We start from the raw sequence: 14,983 nt of genomic DNA on the forward strand, positions 1-14,983 counted from the left end.
TGAGCCTCCAAATACAGAGTCTGTGACTGAACAGAGACTGCCGACCACCACTCTGAGATCTTTGGATGAGCTATTCTTAACACCTTGGCTGCTAGTGCAATTCTCGCTGGGTGCTGAAATATTCAGAAACCCATGCTCCATGACGAGCTCAGCTCGTCATGAGTGTATGAGAGGTGTACATCATGACGAGCTGAGCTCGTCATGAGCGTCGAAGGTGTTAAGGTATACAACACTTTACACCACACACTGCCACTGGATATCATTAGGAACATGCGCCAAGGCCAGTATTGCCTATTGCGGCCTTTTGTTTCAAAGGGGTGCATGCTCAGATGCAACTTGATATTTGTCTTGATACTTATACTTGATACTTATCTTGGTCCTTCATGGAGAAGGAATCGAGTGTTTCTACACACTTGATTTTGTTAGACATGAACAGGATGCCTTTGCTATACTGTGCTAGGAGAATTGCTGGTAAAAGGTTTTCTATTGAATGAAGTTTAAGCCTAACAATAGTTTTAACTAGAGTGATTCCCTTGTGAGGGGGGTGATCTGGCAAATTGGAAGTTGTTCGGGGCAAGTGATTGCCCCCCAGAGCAAATGGGATGGTCCTCAGATATTTAGGCTTATGATATGTTAGAGGTTAAAACATATAGGTGCATAACCTAGAATGTGAGGTGTATGGGAACTGCACAACAAAGATACAGAATCCACTCCTACTTGAAGAGGTGGGTGGCTCCACATTATGTCTATTCACAAAATACACTTTTCATGTGCTATAGGGATCAAAGGGGGAAAAAGTAGGGGGGCAGCTGTGTGTGTGTTTTTTTTACAAGTTATTCCTCATATGCAGGGAGAGTAATGGTATGGATAAGCACAGTTTTCCCCCATTTTTGCCCGAACAGAATCCATGCTGGTGGCTGGAAAAAGTGACAAAGTGAAGGTGCTGTTGATAAGTGTCTACTCCCTGAATGTCAATCAGTTAGACTTCTTAGGCACATTATTAAACATGGCGGCTCATGAGGTATATCCACACATGTCGATAGGAGGAGACTTTAATTGTGTCACTGCCAGACCCCAACCAACACTTCTGTCATCCCCAATAGTGAAGGGAGCAATGGGAATCTGGATGAGAAACTGGGGGCTGGCAGATGTATGGAAGACATGTAGCCTTGCCACCAAGGCGCATTCTACCTACTCATATATGCATGACTTACATGCCAAACTGGGTTATGTTTTCTGTACTTCACGTATGCTCACCCAGGTATAACGAGTCAAACAGATTGGCAGGAGAGATTCTGACCACAACTCACTGGTAATGGAATGGAAATAGGAAAGATGAGGGCTGGGATTCCTACCAGAAAGTTGCAGGCAGCTGCCCCCGATAGTCCAAAGTTTAGACATGAAATAAGGGAGGAAATGCGTAATTATTTTTGCGAAAATGAAGACACAGTGATCGATGCCCTAGTCGAGTAGGAGGCATTTAATATAGTCATCTATGGCAACTGCCTGAGTACCTTACAAAGAGTGAAAGCAGTTCTGAAACAGGAACTGTTGGGAGTTGAGGTCTGACTAGGATTTAGAAAGAGCACATTGAGGCATAAGATCTGGGAGATCATTAGCCTGGCTGATTAGACAAGCTTAGTATGGGACCCCTATTATGCAAATTCGTTATCCGCAGCGCAATATGGTATACAGCTAGCAGGAAATAAATGGAGAATTTTTCTCTCACTATTTTGCAGTGTATAAGCAAACAAATGCAATAAATGAACAAGTACCTTAGAGACTACCTGGAGGCTGTTTCCATAACTCTTCAGACTTTAGATGAACAGGGTGAACTGGAGGGCTCGAAGCGCTAAATTCGCTCATTTATACAAAGTGGCAAAGAAAAAGTGATGTCTACCTGCTTCAGCTAGAGAATCTGTGACTGTTTCTCTGTGAAAGCCTATAAGAGATACATCTGCAATGCTTGCATATCGCCCATTCTTGAAGCTAAATGTCAAGTCTTCGGGGTCCTAAGCAAAGTCCTAGTGAACCATACTTTCTGTTTTTTTACCAATACTGAACTATCCTAAAAAGAGAGGATTCATATGAAAGTGGATTACTTTGTCCAACATAAAAAGGCCCTTCCATGTTTTGGAAGTTTATCCTCCCCCTGACCCCCAACCTGTAGTGGTCTCTATCAATTGTAAAAAAAAAGGCCTGACTCACAGAAGGCAGAGGTAGGCACCTATCAAGGGGGTCCCATATCCCCATAATATACTCCATGGCCATAGAACCCTTTGCTAATAGCATTCATGCAAAGAGCAGAATGAGAGATTTGCTGAGAGTAAAAACAAAGCACTTCATATCACTGTACGAGGATTACTTATTGCTCTATCTGACAAATGTAAAGTCAGACTAGTTTCGCTGATCCACAACCTGAAAGAGGTTGCAGAGCTGACAGGACTTAGAGTAAACTGAGCTTAATCCAGTATTTTTATTTGTCTCATCCAACCTGACTCAGAAGAATGGACTGTTCCAGAACTCGCTTAGGCATTAGTTAGGGCGCCTGTAACATTTATGAATTTAGGGGTACAGATATACATGTATTGAGCTTATGTTATTGAAGGCAATAATAGCAGAATATTGGAATCTATATAAGGCGGTGTCAGCTTTGAAGATCGCTATCATTCTAAGTTATGGATGGGACAACATTATCCAAAATTGTGATGTTACCAAGACTCCTGTAACTTTTGACAACCTACTGCTTTGGCTCCCAGTACCTATTTTTAAGGAAATAGATGCTGTACTGCTTGAATTGTTTTGGAGCATAGACAGGCATAAGGTGGATCTGTGTAAGTGTTATCTCCTTTGTCCCAAGGTGGGTTAGGAGTTGCAGATGCTGAGCTCTACTATATCTGCCTAACACTGACGCAAAAGACACACAATTGATGGACGGAATGCACAACAAATTAAAACATTTACCCCCAGTCAAGAGATCTGGGTTAAATCCATCATTCTTTTGCTCACCATGCCACCCTAGTTTAGAACTGGCCATATACAAATCAGTCTTGACCCTGGGCCTCATGGGAACAGTCCATCCCGAACTGCCAAGCCAGGTCCTCCTTCGCCTGGAAACAAGTATCCCAGGACCGGTTTCAGGGTTTCACCCCTCATCAGCCAGGATAGCTTGAATCCACTGGCTGGGACACACGTTTGGGCATACCCGGCCCACTTAGGGCAAGAAAGCAAAAGATATACATTTGATGGATGGAATGCAGAACAAATCAAAACATTCACCCCCAGTCAAGAGATCTGGGTTAAACCCATCATTCTTTTGCTCACCATGCCACCCCAGTTTAGACCTGGCCATATGCATATCAGTCTTAACCCTGTGCCTCATGAGAACAGTCCTGCCTGAACTGCCAAGCCAGGTCCTCCCTGGACCGGAAACAAGCATCCTAGGACCGGTTTCAGGGTTTCACCCCTCATCAGCCGGGATAGCTTGAATCCAGTGGAGAAATCAAATGACACACAATTGATGGACGGAATTCAGAACAAATAAAAACATTCACCCCCAGTCAAGAGATATGGGTTAAATCCATCATTCTTTTGATCACCAAGTCACCCCGAGTGGGACATGTATGCCCAGACGTGGGTCCTGTGCTCTCCATGCAACTGGAGTCAAGCTATTCTGGCTGATGAGGGGTGAAACCCCGAAACCGGTCCTAAGATGCTTGTTTCCAGTCCAGGGAGGACCTGCCCTGGCAGTTCAGGCTGGTCTGTTCCCATTGGTCGCAGGGTCAAGACTGATTTGCAAATGGCTGAGTTCAAACTGCAATGGTATGGGGTAGCAAAAAACGATGGATTTAGGCCCAGAATGTATGACATTGCCCTGCATTCTGCCCATCAATTGTTCTTTTTGCATTTTTAACCCCTATGGGTTGTAAAATTGTCTTTATACACACCCTCCCCAAAAGCCAAGTTGGCAACCTTGGAAATGCCAATGTCTGACATAATCTGACTGCTTCTTACACATAGGCCCAAACTGAGGGGACATGCTATAATATTGAGGCCAGCTATGTGTAGCTGGCCTGGTGCACAAGGACAGGCTTGACAGCAAAATAAGCTCTGAGGGTCCTGATGTGGAGCTTACCTGGCTTACGAGGACAGGATGGATCCATAAACTGATGGCTTGGATTTCAAGGAGAGATCATAAAGGAACACCTGTACAGTGAAGATGTGCAAAAGCAATTTCCTGCAGTAACTCCGAACAATGGGATACCCGCTAGGCAGATTACTGGTGTATGCTACTATTGTTTGAATGATGCACAGGTTTTGGTCCTTGGAGGGCGCAGAGCGACCCTCATATGGAATTGTAAACTTTTTTCTCACACTAGGAACTAAGGAGGAGAACAGTGATACATTTAAATAAAGTCTTAGTGGACATAAACAGGTTTTATTTGATCGGCCTGAAAGAGAAATTGTTCAGAGACACTAGCAGGAATCTTGAAGACACATACTGGTCACTAATTCTTACCTACACCTTGAAGGTCTTGAGAAATCTCAGATTTAAGTACCTGCAATTTAACACCTAACATGGGGAATACTTCACACCAACGTGTGAGAACAAAAGATTCCTCTTACCAATACCAATTTTTTAATACATGTTATGATTATGCCCGACTACTGCAAAGTATTGGGAAGAAGTCACAGTAATACTGACGGAGGAACATCCTTGCTTTAGGTAGAAACATTCCTTTTAGGCCTGAAGCTGCAATCTCCAAAGCAGACAGAGGACAGTAAATGTATACATCTTGCATTGCTGTTGACTAACAGGTGTATAATCATGATCTAGAAATCGCCTGAAGCACCTGATTTTGCTAGATGGAAGGAGGTGGTGAAATGAGCTGACCTGGAAAGCACAGTGCTGCTCGTAAAGAGGAAGAGGGGACACGGGGAGGAGGCATTTGTTTAGTTCTGGGACAAACTATTAGTAAATCTACATGAGGGAAGAAAGACTGACGGAAATATCTGAGAGGAAAGCCCAGATCGATTTCCACGCGTGTTCCAAGGCCCTTAGTGAGGGTGGCGAAGCCAGTCCCTGTACTGGAGGCTCATTGTTAGCAACTAACTCAACTTGACCAGCTGTGAATGAGCTTAACTGTTGAGCACTGACCCCTATCTCTTGCAACCACTGATTGTTGTAACAGTTGCCGCTCTTATAAAAGCAAGCAGGAAGGTTGGAAAAGGCACACACCTACACTCAAGAGATTATCCACTACCTACGCAAGCATATAACATTAAAGATGAAGACATAAGACTTCGAGTTATATTAGTTGTAATTTTAACTATTTGATTATCACCTACCTTGTTACATGATATCGAGACCTACTGCACACATCACAGTGATATTGTAAAAGAAGATAATGTATAAATGTTCTAGTAACAAAACAAAATAGTTGTTCTAAAAATAAAACAAAGTTAAACATCACTCGTTATAGGACATCAGCTGTGGTTTCGCACGTCATTTCCCATGTCCCAAATTCTCATAAAGCTTTGCACTGTTTAGGACATAATGCAACATGTCTTCTCAAGGATGCCCAAAAAGGGACTAGCAATTACTGGAAAACCTCTTACCCATGTTTTGGTTTCAATCCCAAGATGGCTCATTATGGTGAGAAGAGCCAAAGTGGTGATGGGTGTTCCCCATGTAAACAAATCCACATCTGAATCTGAGTAAGTCTAAAAAGAGAGAAAGACAATGCATTTGAAAGACTATGTCACACATGGATTATCACATTACAACAAATGGAAGATATAACTTCAGACCTGATTTACTCACAAAATAAGGAATGAAGAAGCAAACCAAGCTTTGGTACAAGGCATCAACCATGTTCATCCAAAACATGTGTGGCTGGTACTCCTGCGAAACAAGCACAAAAATAAGATTGTCTGTAGTCATGACTCAACATATTGTATCTCTTGTTAACTTTAATCAGTAGAAAGGAGGGTGTGATAGAAATGGGCAAAGGTGTCCCTCTACTTCTGACCACAAACATAAGGGAGAGAGTCATAGATGACAGAAGTGCACTTAGACAATTAAACTGAAAAGTGCCTAACAAACTTTAAGAATGTCAAGTTTTGATTTACCTGCATATTCTGTCCACTTTTATAGAGATGCGGGACTGCCAGAAGCACCTCTGCTGGCACATCTTTGTCAAGTACACCGGTAATGAGTTGGGGGAGGGATGAGAAGAATAGATTGAAGAAGACCAAGTACCACTGGTCAATCATTGCAGATCCAGAGAAGCCACAAAAGAACTGGTACCAAAACAGGAGGGCAACAAACATCTGAAATAATGATAACAAACATGATTTGGTCGAAAAATGAAGTGTAATTTGTTTTCCTAGGTTCAATTCAGCTAATAAAGTCATGACTGGACAAAGATGTATGTAAGTTGACATCCAATAATGTATCTAAACTTCTCAGTTTCTCTCACCAACAGAAACTTTCACCTGCAAGACCTGCTAGTCATCCTGCCCATTCCAGATGAGAAATACCTCAACAGAAAGAATTCTGGCCCAGGTGCACTAGCAAGCTTTGCATCAGAGCAGTACTTCCCATAGGGGTGTGTAATCTCTACTTAAGGTAAAAGCTTTTAATTGTGGCAAAACTACACTGCAAAACTAATATATTTTCTAATCCACACTTTATAGCAATTACCAAATAAAGTGTTGCAACTCTTTCTATATTTCTATATAAGCTCTTTTAAACTGGTGATTTCACTAGCTGTTGTGTATCCATGTATACCAGCCTGTGCAAAGTAAACACTGTCTCTCAGTGGGGATTTGAGATTCACCAAACTTCTACAATGGAACTATTTTCCTCTAGGGAAGTGGATGAGTCCTGAACTGTGTTATTGGTTTGGAACCACATAACATCAGTCGAATAATAATCAAGTAATGATCAAATGGTATAGATAAATATTTTCTTTATTCGTGACTTCTTGTAGTACATCTTTTAAAAATCAGCACTGACTATCGATCCATGTAGAAAGGAAAGCAGAGTCTTCTCCAAAGGCGTTGGAGAAGAATCGGTTCTCCTTTCTACAGAGTTTTAGGAGTTTAAACGCGGACGTCATGATTGCCAAAGCCCTCTGAGGAAGGTATGAGGAGTCCCGATATGCATTGGGGCAAGAGTTTAAAATGCATTAAAAAATCGATGGATAATTAATGCATGGTTTTAAAAAGTGTACTCCAAGCAATCATGATTATTGTTTGATTAAAACTCAACCAAAGCAACTCAAACTGCAAGCAATACAGCAGGGCACCTGGGATCACTCCAGAAAATAATACAGAGCACAGTTCATACATCACTACAATCTAGGCTGGTGACAAGCATAAATTGAAAAACTGGAAACAAAATAACTGTACTGTCAGCTGGGTGCTTTCCATGTATTGTACATATGTAAATGTATTGGCATTTATATAGCGCACTACTTACCCGTAGGGTCCCAAGGCGCTTCGACCGCTGCGAAACCCTTCCTGGCTTCCCTGAGAGATGGTCCCTTAATGGGTATCTCCAGGGTGAGACCAGGCATCCCCGGCGGTCTGGTGGGGCCGTTAGTGAGGATGAGGCAAGCTAATGCCCAGAGTTGCCGAGTGTGATCGCTGATCAGAGTGGGCACCGAGGCGAGAGAATTATCGAGTCCGCTGACCCTGGTCCAGAAACTTGCCGCGCCGGGAATCGAACCCTGGTCCCGGGCCGTCCTCTGCTCTCGGGTCTGCCGCCTCTAACCAGTGAGCCACACTACTTCACTCCATGTGGAGTTTCATCACCATTGACAACATTATCATGAACAATCATTTGTACTGGAGAGAAAGTCCACTAGACACCATGGACGTAATTCTTGAAATGAACAGGGTATGTGGCAAGACTGTCCTGGCATCAGGCGGTTGGGGGGTTCACACCAATATGTTGGCTCTAGAAAGCTGAGAGTCTGCCAGATACCCAGGATGTCATGTACACAATGAATGGTGTGGGGCTGGATTCCATTATTATGCCTCATCTGCCACCTCAGGCCCCCTACAGTATATACAGAATTACTGCCAGTCCTTGTGGGAAACAGAGGGGAATGCACTACAAACATCAAAACCATGTCCCCAAAACAATTTCCTCTCATTTCTCATGGGGAAAGCTACAGCATTGGTGACCGGGGTCAGACAGCACACAGGGATCCCTAACAATCAAGGTTTTTTTGAAAACCAGAGAGCCAAACTAATCTAAACTTAGGCGGCTTCTGAGGAACCCAGCAGTTTTAAATGTTATTCTATTTAATTCTTAACATTGTATATTCCACAGAATTGGAATTTTACTAGCTAAAAAAGATTTAAAAATAAATGCAAATAAACAATAACATATCTTAACTAAATAGGATAAGTAAAACATAACCATTGCGTCTGACCATGTCAAAATGCCACGTTTGGTTACCATTGGGAATATAAGCGCAGACAAAGAACATGTTTCAGAACCTATAAAGGACTAGTACAGAGATTACAATGCCTGTTTGTGAGGGTAATTGGACTGTGAATTATCTGCAACCTCAAATCCTCCTATTTTAAACTTTATTAAAAAGTTATAAATATATATACTTAAATTAGCTTTAAGATAAAATTCATTCAGTTGGTAGGAAGATATTCACACAGTCTCATCCTTTAAATTTGTATAAACTAATTACAATCATATTGAAGACTCTATGCTCTAACCAGTTTCGTTAATCAACTCTTCTATGGACCTCGACATGGTATACACAAAGTCAAGATCTATTGTCAAACAATTAACAACATTCTTTACACCTACGTAAAATAAAGAGTGGTGTTGTAATTAAATGATTTCCTTATACACAATGTGGTTGAATGAATCATGATCACTAGTTTACAGATAAAACCACATCCTTATAATTTGCCTGTAGTCATGGAAAAATATACAACACACATGCAACTTAAGGCTTCTACAGAGCAGCTTTTCAAATCATTAGGTATTGTTTCCAAGGGATACTTTTGACCTGGGATAAAACAAGATAGTCGGTGAACTTACAACATTCAAGTCCAGAGTACCCATAAACTCTACCATATAAACATAAAATAATGCCATAAATCGCTGGACCGGTGATATTTCGGACCCGGTCAGAATGGGTATTAGGTGAAAATAAATCGATTCGCGGCGTGCCGATGAAATGAAAAGGGGGAGGGCCGGGTAGGTCCCTTCCCCGTGGAAACCGGATCCTGTTAAGACGGGCCGGTACTTCCGTCCTCAGTGCGTCTGATATGTGTAATGCAGCCAAAAGTTCTCTCAGGATCCATCTCGCGCTCCGAATGCGCTTTCACCTAATACCCATTCTGACCGGGTTGGAAATATCACCGGTCCAGTGATTCTGCACTTATATTAATTGCCATTCAGCACTGAAGAGTCACGGGTGAATACCCAGTTGACAAAACACGTGTCAGCTGGTTTTTCCCATGATCTTACTGTCTGAAGAAATTCGCCAATACAAACCGAAAAAAAAGTATCCACTGGAGTCGACCTTTGTGATTATTTTGCTTGCAATACGATTGTAGTTGATTGACACTCTTTTACTTTTCCTTTAACGTGTGCCCAGGACTTGGTTTGAATGATTCTATATTCAGTATACATCTGAGTGTGGGGAGAACCACATTTCATTTCACATCCATGTTGCTGTTTTCCGCACTAGGATACCATACGCCTCACCATACAGGAGAAGGACGACTTTTCCAGCTCTGCTCACCCAGATGCATTGCATCACACCACCAATACCATTTCAACTGTGTCAATCTAATTGAGAAGCTCCGAAACTCTACTCTGCTCTCCTTGGCACTATACATATTAGATTTCCCTGTTGGGGGAATTGATTCTCCATGTACAGGTCCTTGTTGACTGGAGTCCTTCCTAAAATTCCTTCAAAACACTCCTCACTCTCAGTGTGGAGTGAACACATTTACAAGGAGGGATGGCTGGGGGCAGACAGAGACTGAATTGTACGTCGAGTATCTGGATACACAGTCAATAGGAACATCTGGCAACACCTTGCAGTCTATCCCCCCCCCCCCCCCCTCAGATCCATCCTGAGATGGCTAAGGGGCGCCAAGAGCACCAAAATTTACTTCTCGTGGTGACTCTGGCAACATAGGGGATGAGGCCTGAAGTCTTGAATCAAGAGCCAAAGAGAGAAATGAAGGGCAGGAGAAGATCTTTGCCAAGGTCCAAGTAAAAACAGAGAACAATCAGATTTACAAATGAAGACAGAAGCCGTCAAAGTCAGCTAGAAGATAAAGAGGAGTATGCAGTGAATGTGCAGTGAAAGCATGAACATGGTGGGCACTTCTGTGATTCGTTACCATGAGCCTCTCTTCCCACTTTTTTCAGAAAGACTCACTCAGCATGTTTTCGATTCTGGAAATCCCTGTAAAAAGTCAAAACAGTGCCATAAAAAAATTGATTCCTCTCAGTTTCTATGTGGGATCTTGCACCCAGGGGACTCTATCTGCCCTGGTATTTTCTAAAAACTGAAAAGCAGAGGAATCTAATGTTTATCTACGATGGCTCAGTAGGGAGGGTGAAATGGGGGGGGTGATAATAAAGTAAATATAAAGACGTACAGGAGCAGAGGAAGGGGGCAACAAGTGGGAAAGGCCTGGAGTGCAACGAAGGAACGAATGGGGATGGGTGAGTGTAAATATTTTACAAAACTAACGCCATCTGTATCCAAGACCTAAAAAGGAGCTACTGAGACAATTTGCTAAACTATTTGCCAAGAGGAGAAATGTGGATCCTGATAACAATTTGAATCCTGGAAAACATATTTGGAAATGAAAATACAAATAATGATATAATCTTACATAGTTTTAAATAAGAATGTAATCATTGTAGGAAACCATTGAGGCACCCACTGGTTTGGCAAGTGAGCATCATCAAAATACATCCAAAATATTTTCGAAAATTATCTTTCATAAGTTTCATCAATTGTAGTTTAGTTTAAGAACAGGTGGCCATACTTTGAAATGAATGCTGGGAATAGGTTTGGGATTTCAGCACTTGAAAGAGTCTGCCCAAGTTGGAACCATAATATAGGACATGTATTGTTCACAGCTTTCATTGAACAACGGTGAACATGTTAAATTTAAATCAGAAAAGAACAATTGCACAAGCCAAGTAGTTTATCAATGTACTAATAAATCTGACAACTTGCTGTAAGTTTTTAAATATTTAAAATCTTGAGGAAACCTTGAAATACTGCAATAGGTTCTTAATTTCTAAAGTGTTTCTTTACAATTGTTGTTCTAAGAACAAAATGAAAATAAAGTAAAATTGAAAACTGAAACACTTACTGCATTTTTATAAAAGAAATATAGCACCATGTTGGCAAGCCGGGAGTAACACCAGTGCCCATGAACAAGCAAGAGCTTCTCCAGGTAACAGAATTTTGGGACTGCAAAATCACTTGCCATTACAGCCTGAAAGAGAAAAATACAAATGACCATGGGTGAATGATTTAGGAGTTTTTCTCTGAACACTAATATCCTCAGGCTGAAAATGCAGGACTGCTTTCAAAACATGCTGGCTATCCCCCAGCATCAGATTAACATATGTGGGGTACATTCAAGGATTGACCAGGTTCTCACCTCTGAAACATACAACCTATCTACACCTTTCACTTCGACCAGACTGTCTGAAGGTCATGATGGTCCTAAGAACATCAAATTATGTTACACAATGGAACATTAATCCCTCATGGACCTATTGTCTGCCTCCGTCCTTGCCTCTGCTCTTTGAAGCAACTATACGACAAATACAACAATTTCAACAACTATTATCTATATTAGCACTGCTCACTCTAGGGTACACTGAGCATGAAACAGAACCCAACTACAAAATATGAAAGTCATTCCTATGCAAGAAAAACTATGTTCGGTGGAAAGCTACCCTCACCAAGGCTTGTTAAAAACAAACTCACTTCTCAGAGAGGTGGACAATGGTAAAACAACAGATACAAGATAGCTGATCAGCACCCTCCAATAAAATGATTTTTCTGTCAATAAAGATAACATTTGGGTGTTCCTACATCAGCACCACAAGGTGGATGATGTGTGCCATTGCAACATGTGTACAGGGGATTTTGCAGAGATAGAGGGACAGTGGACTTTCATATTGCGTTTTCCTTTTATTAAAGAAGCATGTGCATTTGTTAGAATTGTTTTGACTATTCTTGCTTCATGAATGGTTGATGCACTTGGGAGTGCCTAAGATAATTCAGTCTGCAGACGGCCAGTGTGCATGTCAACCCTTGCTTTATATATTTTATGTATGTGTTTTGTATGGGAGATAAGTAATTTTGATTTTGAGAGGGACACATTAGGGTTATTTAAGAGGTGAGGAACACTTCTCCTTTAGAGGTAGTTCTGAGAGCATATTCGAGGAGAGTTTCTTATGTGGGAGATGTACGTTTGCTGCTATAGTCAACCATCCTGTGCCTAGCTCTTGTCCTGTAGTTGCTCTATTTTTGTTTCTGCTTTGTTTTACCAGTCTGGTAGTACTTGTTGCTCCTTTTTTCCAAGCCATAGTACAACATATCCTAGAGCTGGACGCTGAGAAGGCAGATCTTCTCTCAGCTGCTGACAGAAGGGGACCAGCTGGTGAGGCTGAGGTTTTTTGGTTGATTGCTAGAAAGTGGCTGGGGTTTCAGCACAACCACACATCCTATAATGGGAATGCCCAAATTCTCAGTTTGAGGTGCAAGGATCAAAAGGGGCCAATCACCATAACCCCTTTATCAGAAGTCGAAGCCGTTCTCTAACACAGGTATGAGTTAGTGGATCAGTACCCTTTAATAAGTGTTATTGTTCTGTCAATATAGATAAGATCCACTCCACAAGAAAGTCCATGTCTTCAATCAATATTCAATTCATTTTCATCTCATGACGGCCATCTCAAGCAGAACATTTTACAATTGCTAGTAGCCATTAGCCTAAGAAATAGAATAGGCTTTTGATTGAAGACAACGACTCATGGACCTTCTTGTGGAATGGATACTGGGGGCACAATTAACAACGATTTCACTGTGAGTAGCTGTGCATTACTAATGTCTTAAATACGGATTTCTCCTACATTTCCAGCCTGATTCAGAAGGCCTTAATAAACAGTGCATTTCAAACCAAGCTTCCCTGCTGAGAAAGTTGATTTGACGCGCGCTGTCAGGGGCCAGCTATTGTAATTAACTTAATGTAATTACTATTAAGGTAATTACTTAGTTCAGACCCTGACAGTGCCATGAGGCAAAGAAATTCCTTGTTTTGTTCCTTCTTCGGTGCATAGAATGACGAATTCTTCTCGTTTGGTCAGTGATTTCCCCTGCATTCCTCCCTTTGTAATACAGGGCAGACAGATGCAAAAACAGTGCAAATGTCTGCAGTTTCGCATCAGCTACCTATGGATTCAAAGAAGGGAAGTTCGCCCAACTCTATCTGCTAGACCATGAATAGAAATAGTCAAATAAAGATTGCTTAAAATAAAAGAATGCATTATATAAAAATGAAATCGAATCAAACTAATTTATAGATTAGTTTAGCAATATTTACAAAGATTATGAATCTGACTATATTTGCAGTTGTTAACACCGCTGTATTAGGTCGTGGCGGCAATGCAGGTGGGCAAGGAGATACAGCTTTGAGCGCACCACACTCCCTTAATGACCCGCAGAACCCCCCCCCCACCCCTAAATAAAATTAAAACAAGCATTAGAAAGGCCTATTGGTATTGCCTTTTCCAATGCTTGTTTTAAGTAGCTTCAATGTGTCCCCTTATACGTGACATAGTGTGGTGTACATGCACGAGAGACTCACAATTCCTAAATGAAATATTTAAGAAACCTGTTTAAGTGAACAACAAGAAAAGGGATTGTTTTCTTTACATAATGGTTTTATGATAAAGAATGTAATGTGTGATGATTTCATGCACTTTTGAGGTGTAAATTAGTTCCTTATTCACTGCAATACAAGCATTCCATAGGAGGCCAATAGTATGACAAGAGAGAGAAATACTCCTCTGGGGAGAGTCGAAGTCCACTCTCTGCATACCTTATAGGATTGTTACAAAGGTATCGCAGGCAGATGCGCTATCTAGCCAGACCCAAGCCTGTCAAGTCTCATCGCATGATGTCCACTCTGCAAGGGTTGGCTGTGAGGTGACCTGCAGGCTTGGAGCTCAGCTTCAAGCCATATTCGCCGTCTAACCCTGACCACCCTCGATCCCAGTCATGATAAACCGAACACCTGGCCAATTCCCTTGAAGGGAAAGAAAAGCAAGACAAACAACCATCAGAATAATTCATAAACAACTAACATACTGTCAACCTCAGGGTGGAAAACAGCATACTATGTCAGTATGGGATGATTTGTTTAGATATTCAATGGTTAGTTGCCTGCCAAGTAAATGGGGAGAGGGACATAAATGAGCAATCTGAAATGAAAAAATAGACAAGCATTTTCAAAGCCAAAACATACTGTTTTAAGCGAGGCTGTGTGTGCATAGTGCAGCCAATGAGAGTAGGGAACGACTGGGAGCAAAGATAATACGAGGCAAAAAGTGTGAGGAGTTGTACATTACATATGTAAAATAGTTCCTCGTGCATTGCAATGCAAGCACTCAATTGTTGCTGGAAGGATACATTCAAACAGTTAATAGAATGAGGTTTAGGAGCAATACTCAACTGGGCTGAGCCAAGATCTGATTGACAAAGTCTCAAGCCAATGGCTCAAAGAGGTTGGTCCAAATGGTTGCAGGGAGTGGACCCAACACCAGGCTATCTATTTTTTATGCAGTAGATCATTTTTAGAGAGCTTCACTGCCAAGCCCAACACCCAAAAGTGGGCTATCAGTAGTTTCCACCATTTCACAAAAAAATACATACAAATACAACACTGTAAG

At 41.6% G+C, this 14,983-nt stretch overlaps 1 protein-coding gene across 1 annotated transcript in view; it reads right to left on the reverse strand.

The window, feature by feature from the left end:
* Window positions 1-14,983, reverse strand: part of ATP10A (ATPase phospholipid transporting 10A (putative)) — an 895,063-nt gene that overhangs the window by 23,471 nt on the left and 856,609 nt on the right. Inside the window, exons 16-19 of the mRNA XM_086934179.1 lie at window positions 11,389-11,514; window positions 6,133-6,333; window positions 5,825-5,905; window positions 5,620-5,724 (exon numbers count right to left, since the gene is read on the reverse strand). Coding sequence (XP_086790305.1) covers window positions 5,620-5,724; window positions 5,825-5,905; window positions 6,133-6,333; window positions 11,389-11,514 — 513 coding nt within the window. The remainder of the gene's footprint in view (window positions 1-5,619; window positions 5,725-5,824; window positions 5,906-6,132; window positions 6,334-11,388; window positions 11,515-14,983) is intronic.

The sequence above is a fragment of the Lissotriton vulgaris genome, chromosome 8 (genome assembly GCF_964263255.1).
Source record: "Lissotriton vulgaris chromosome 8, aLisVul1.2, whole genome shotgun sequence".
Lineage (NCBI taxonomy): Eukaryota > Metazoa > Chordata > Amphibia > Caudata > Salamandridae > Lissotriton > Lissotriton vulgaris.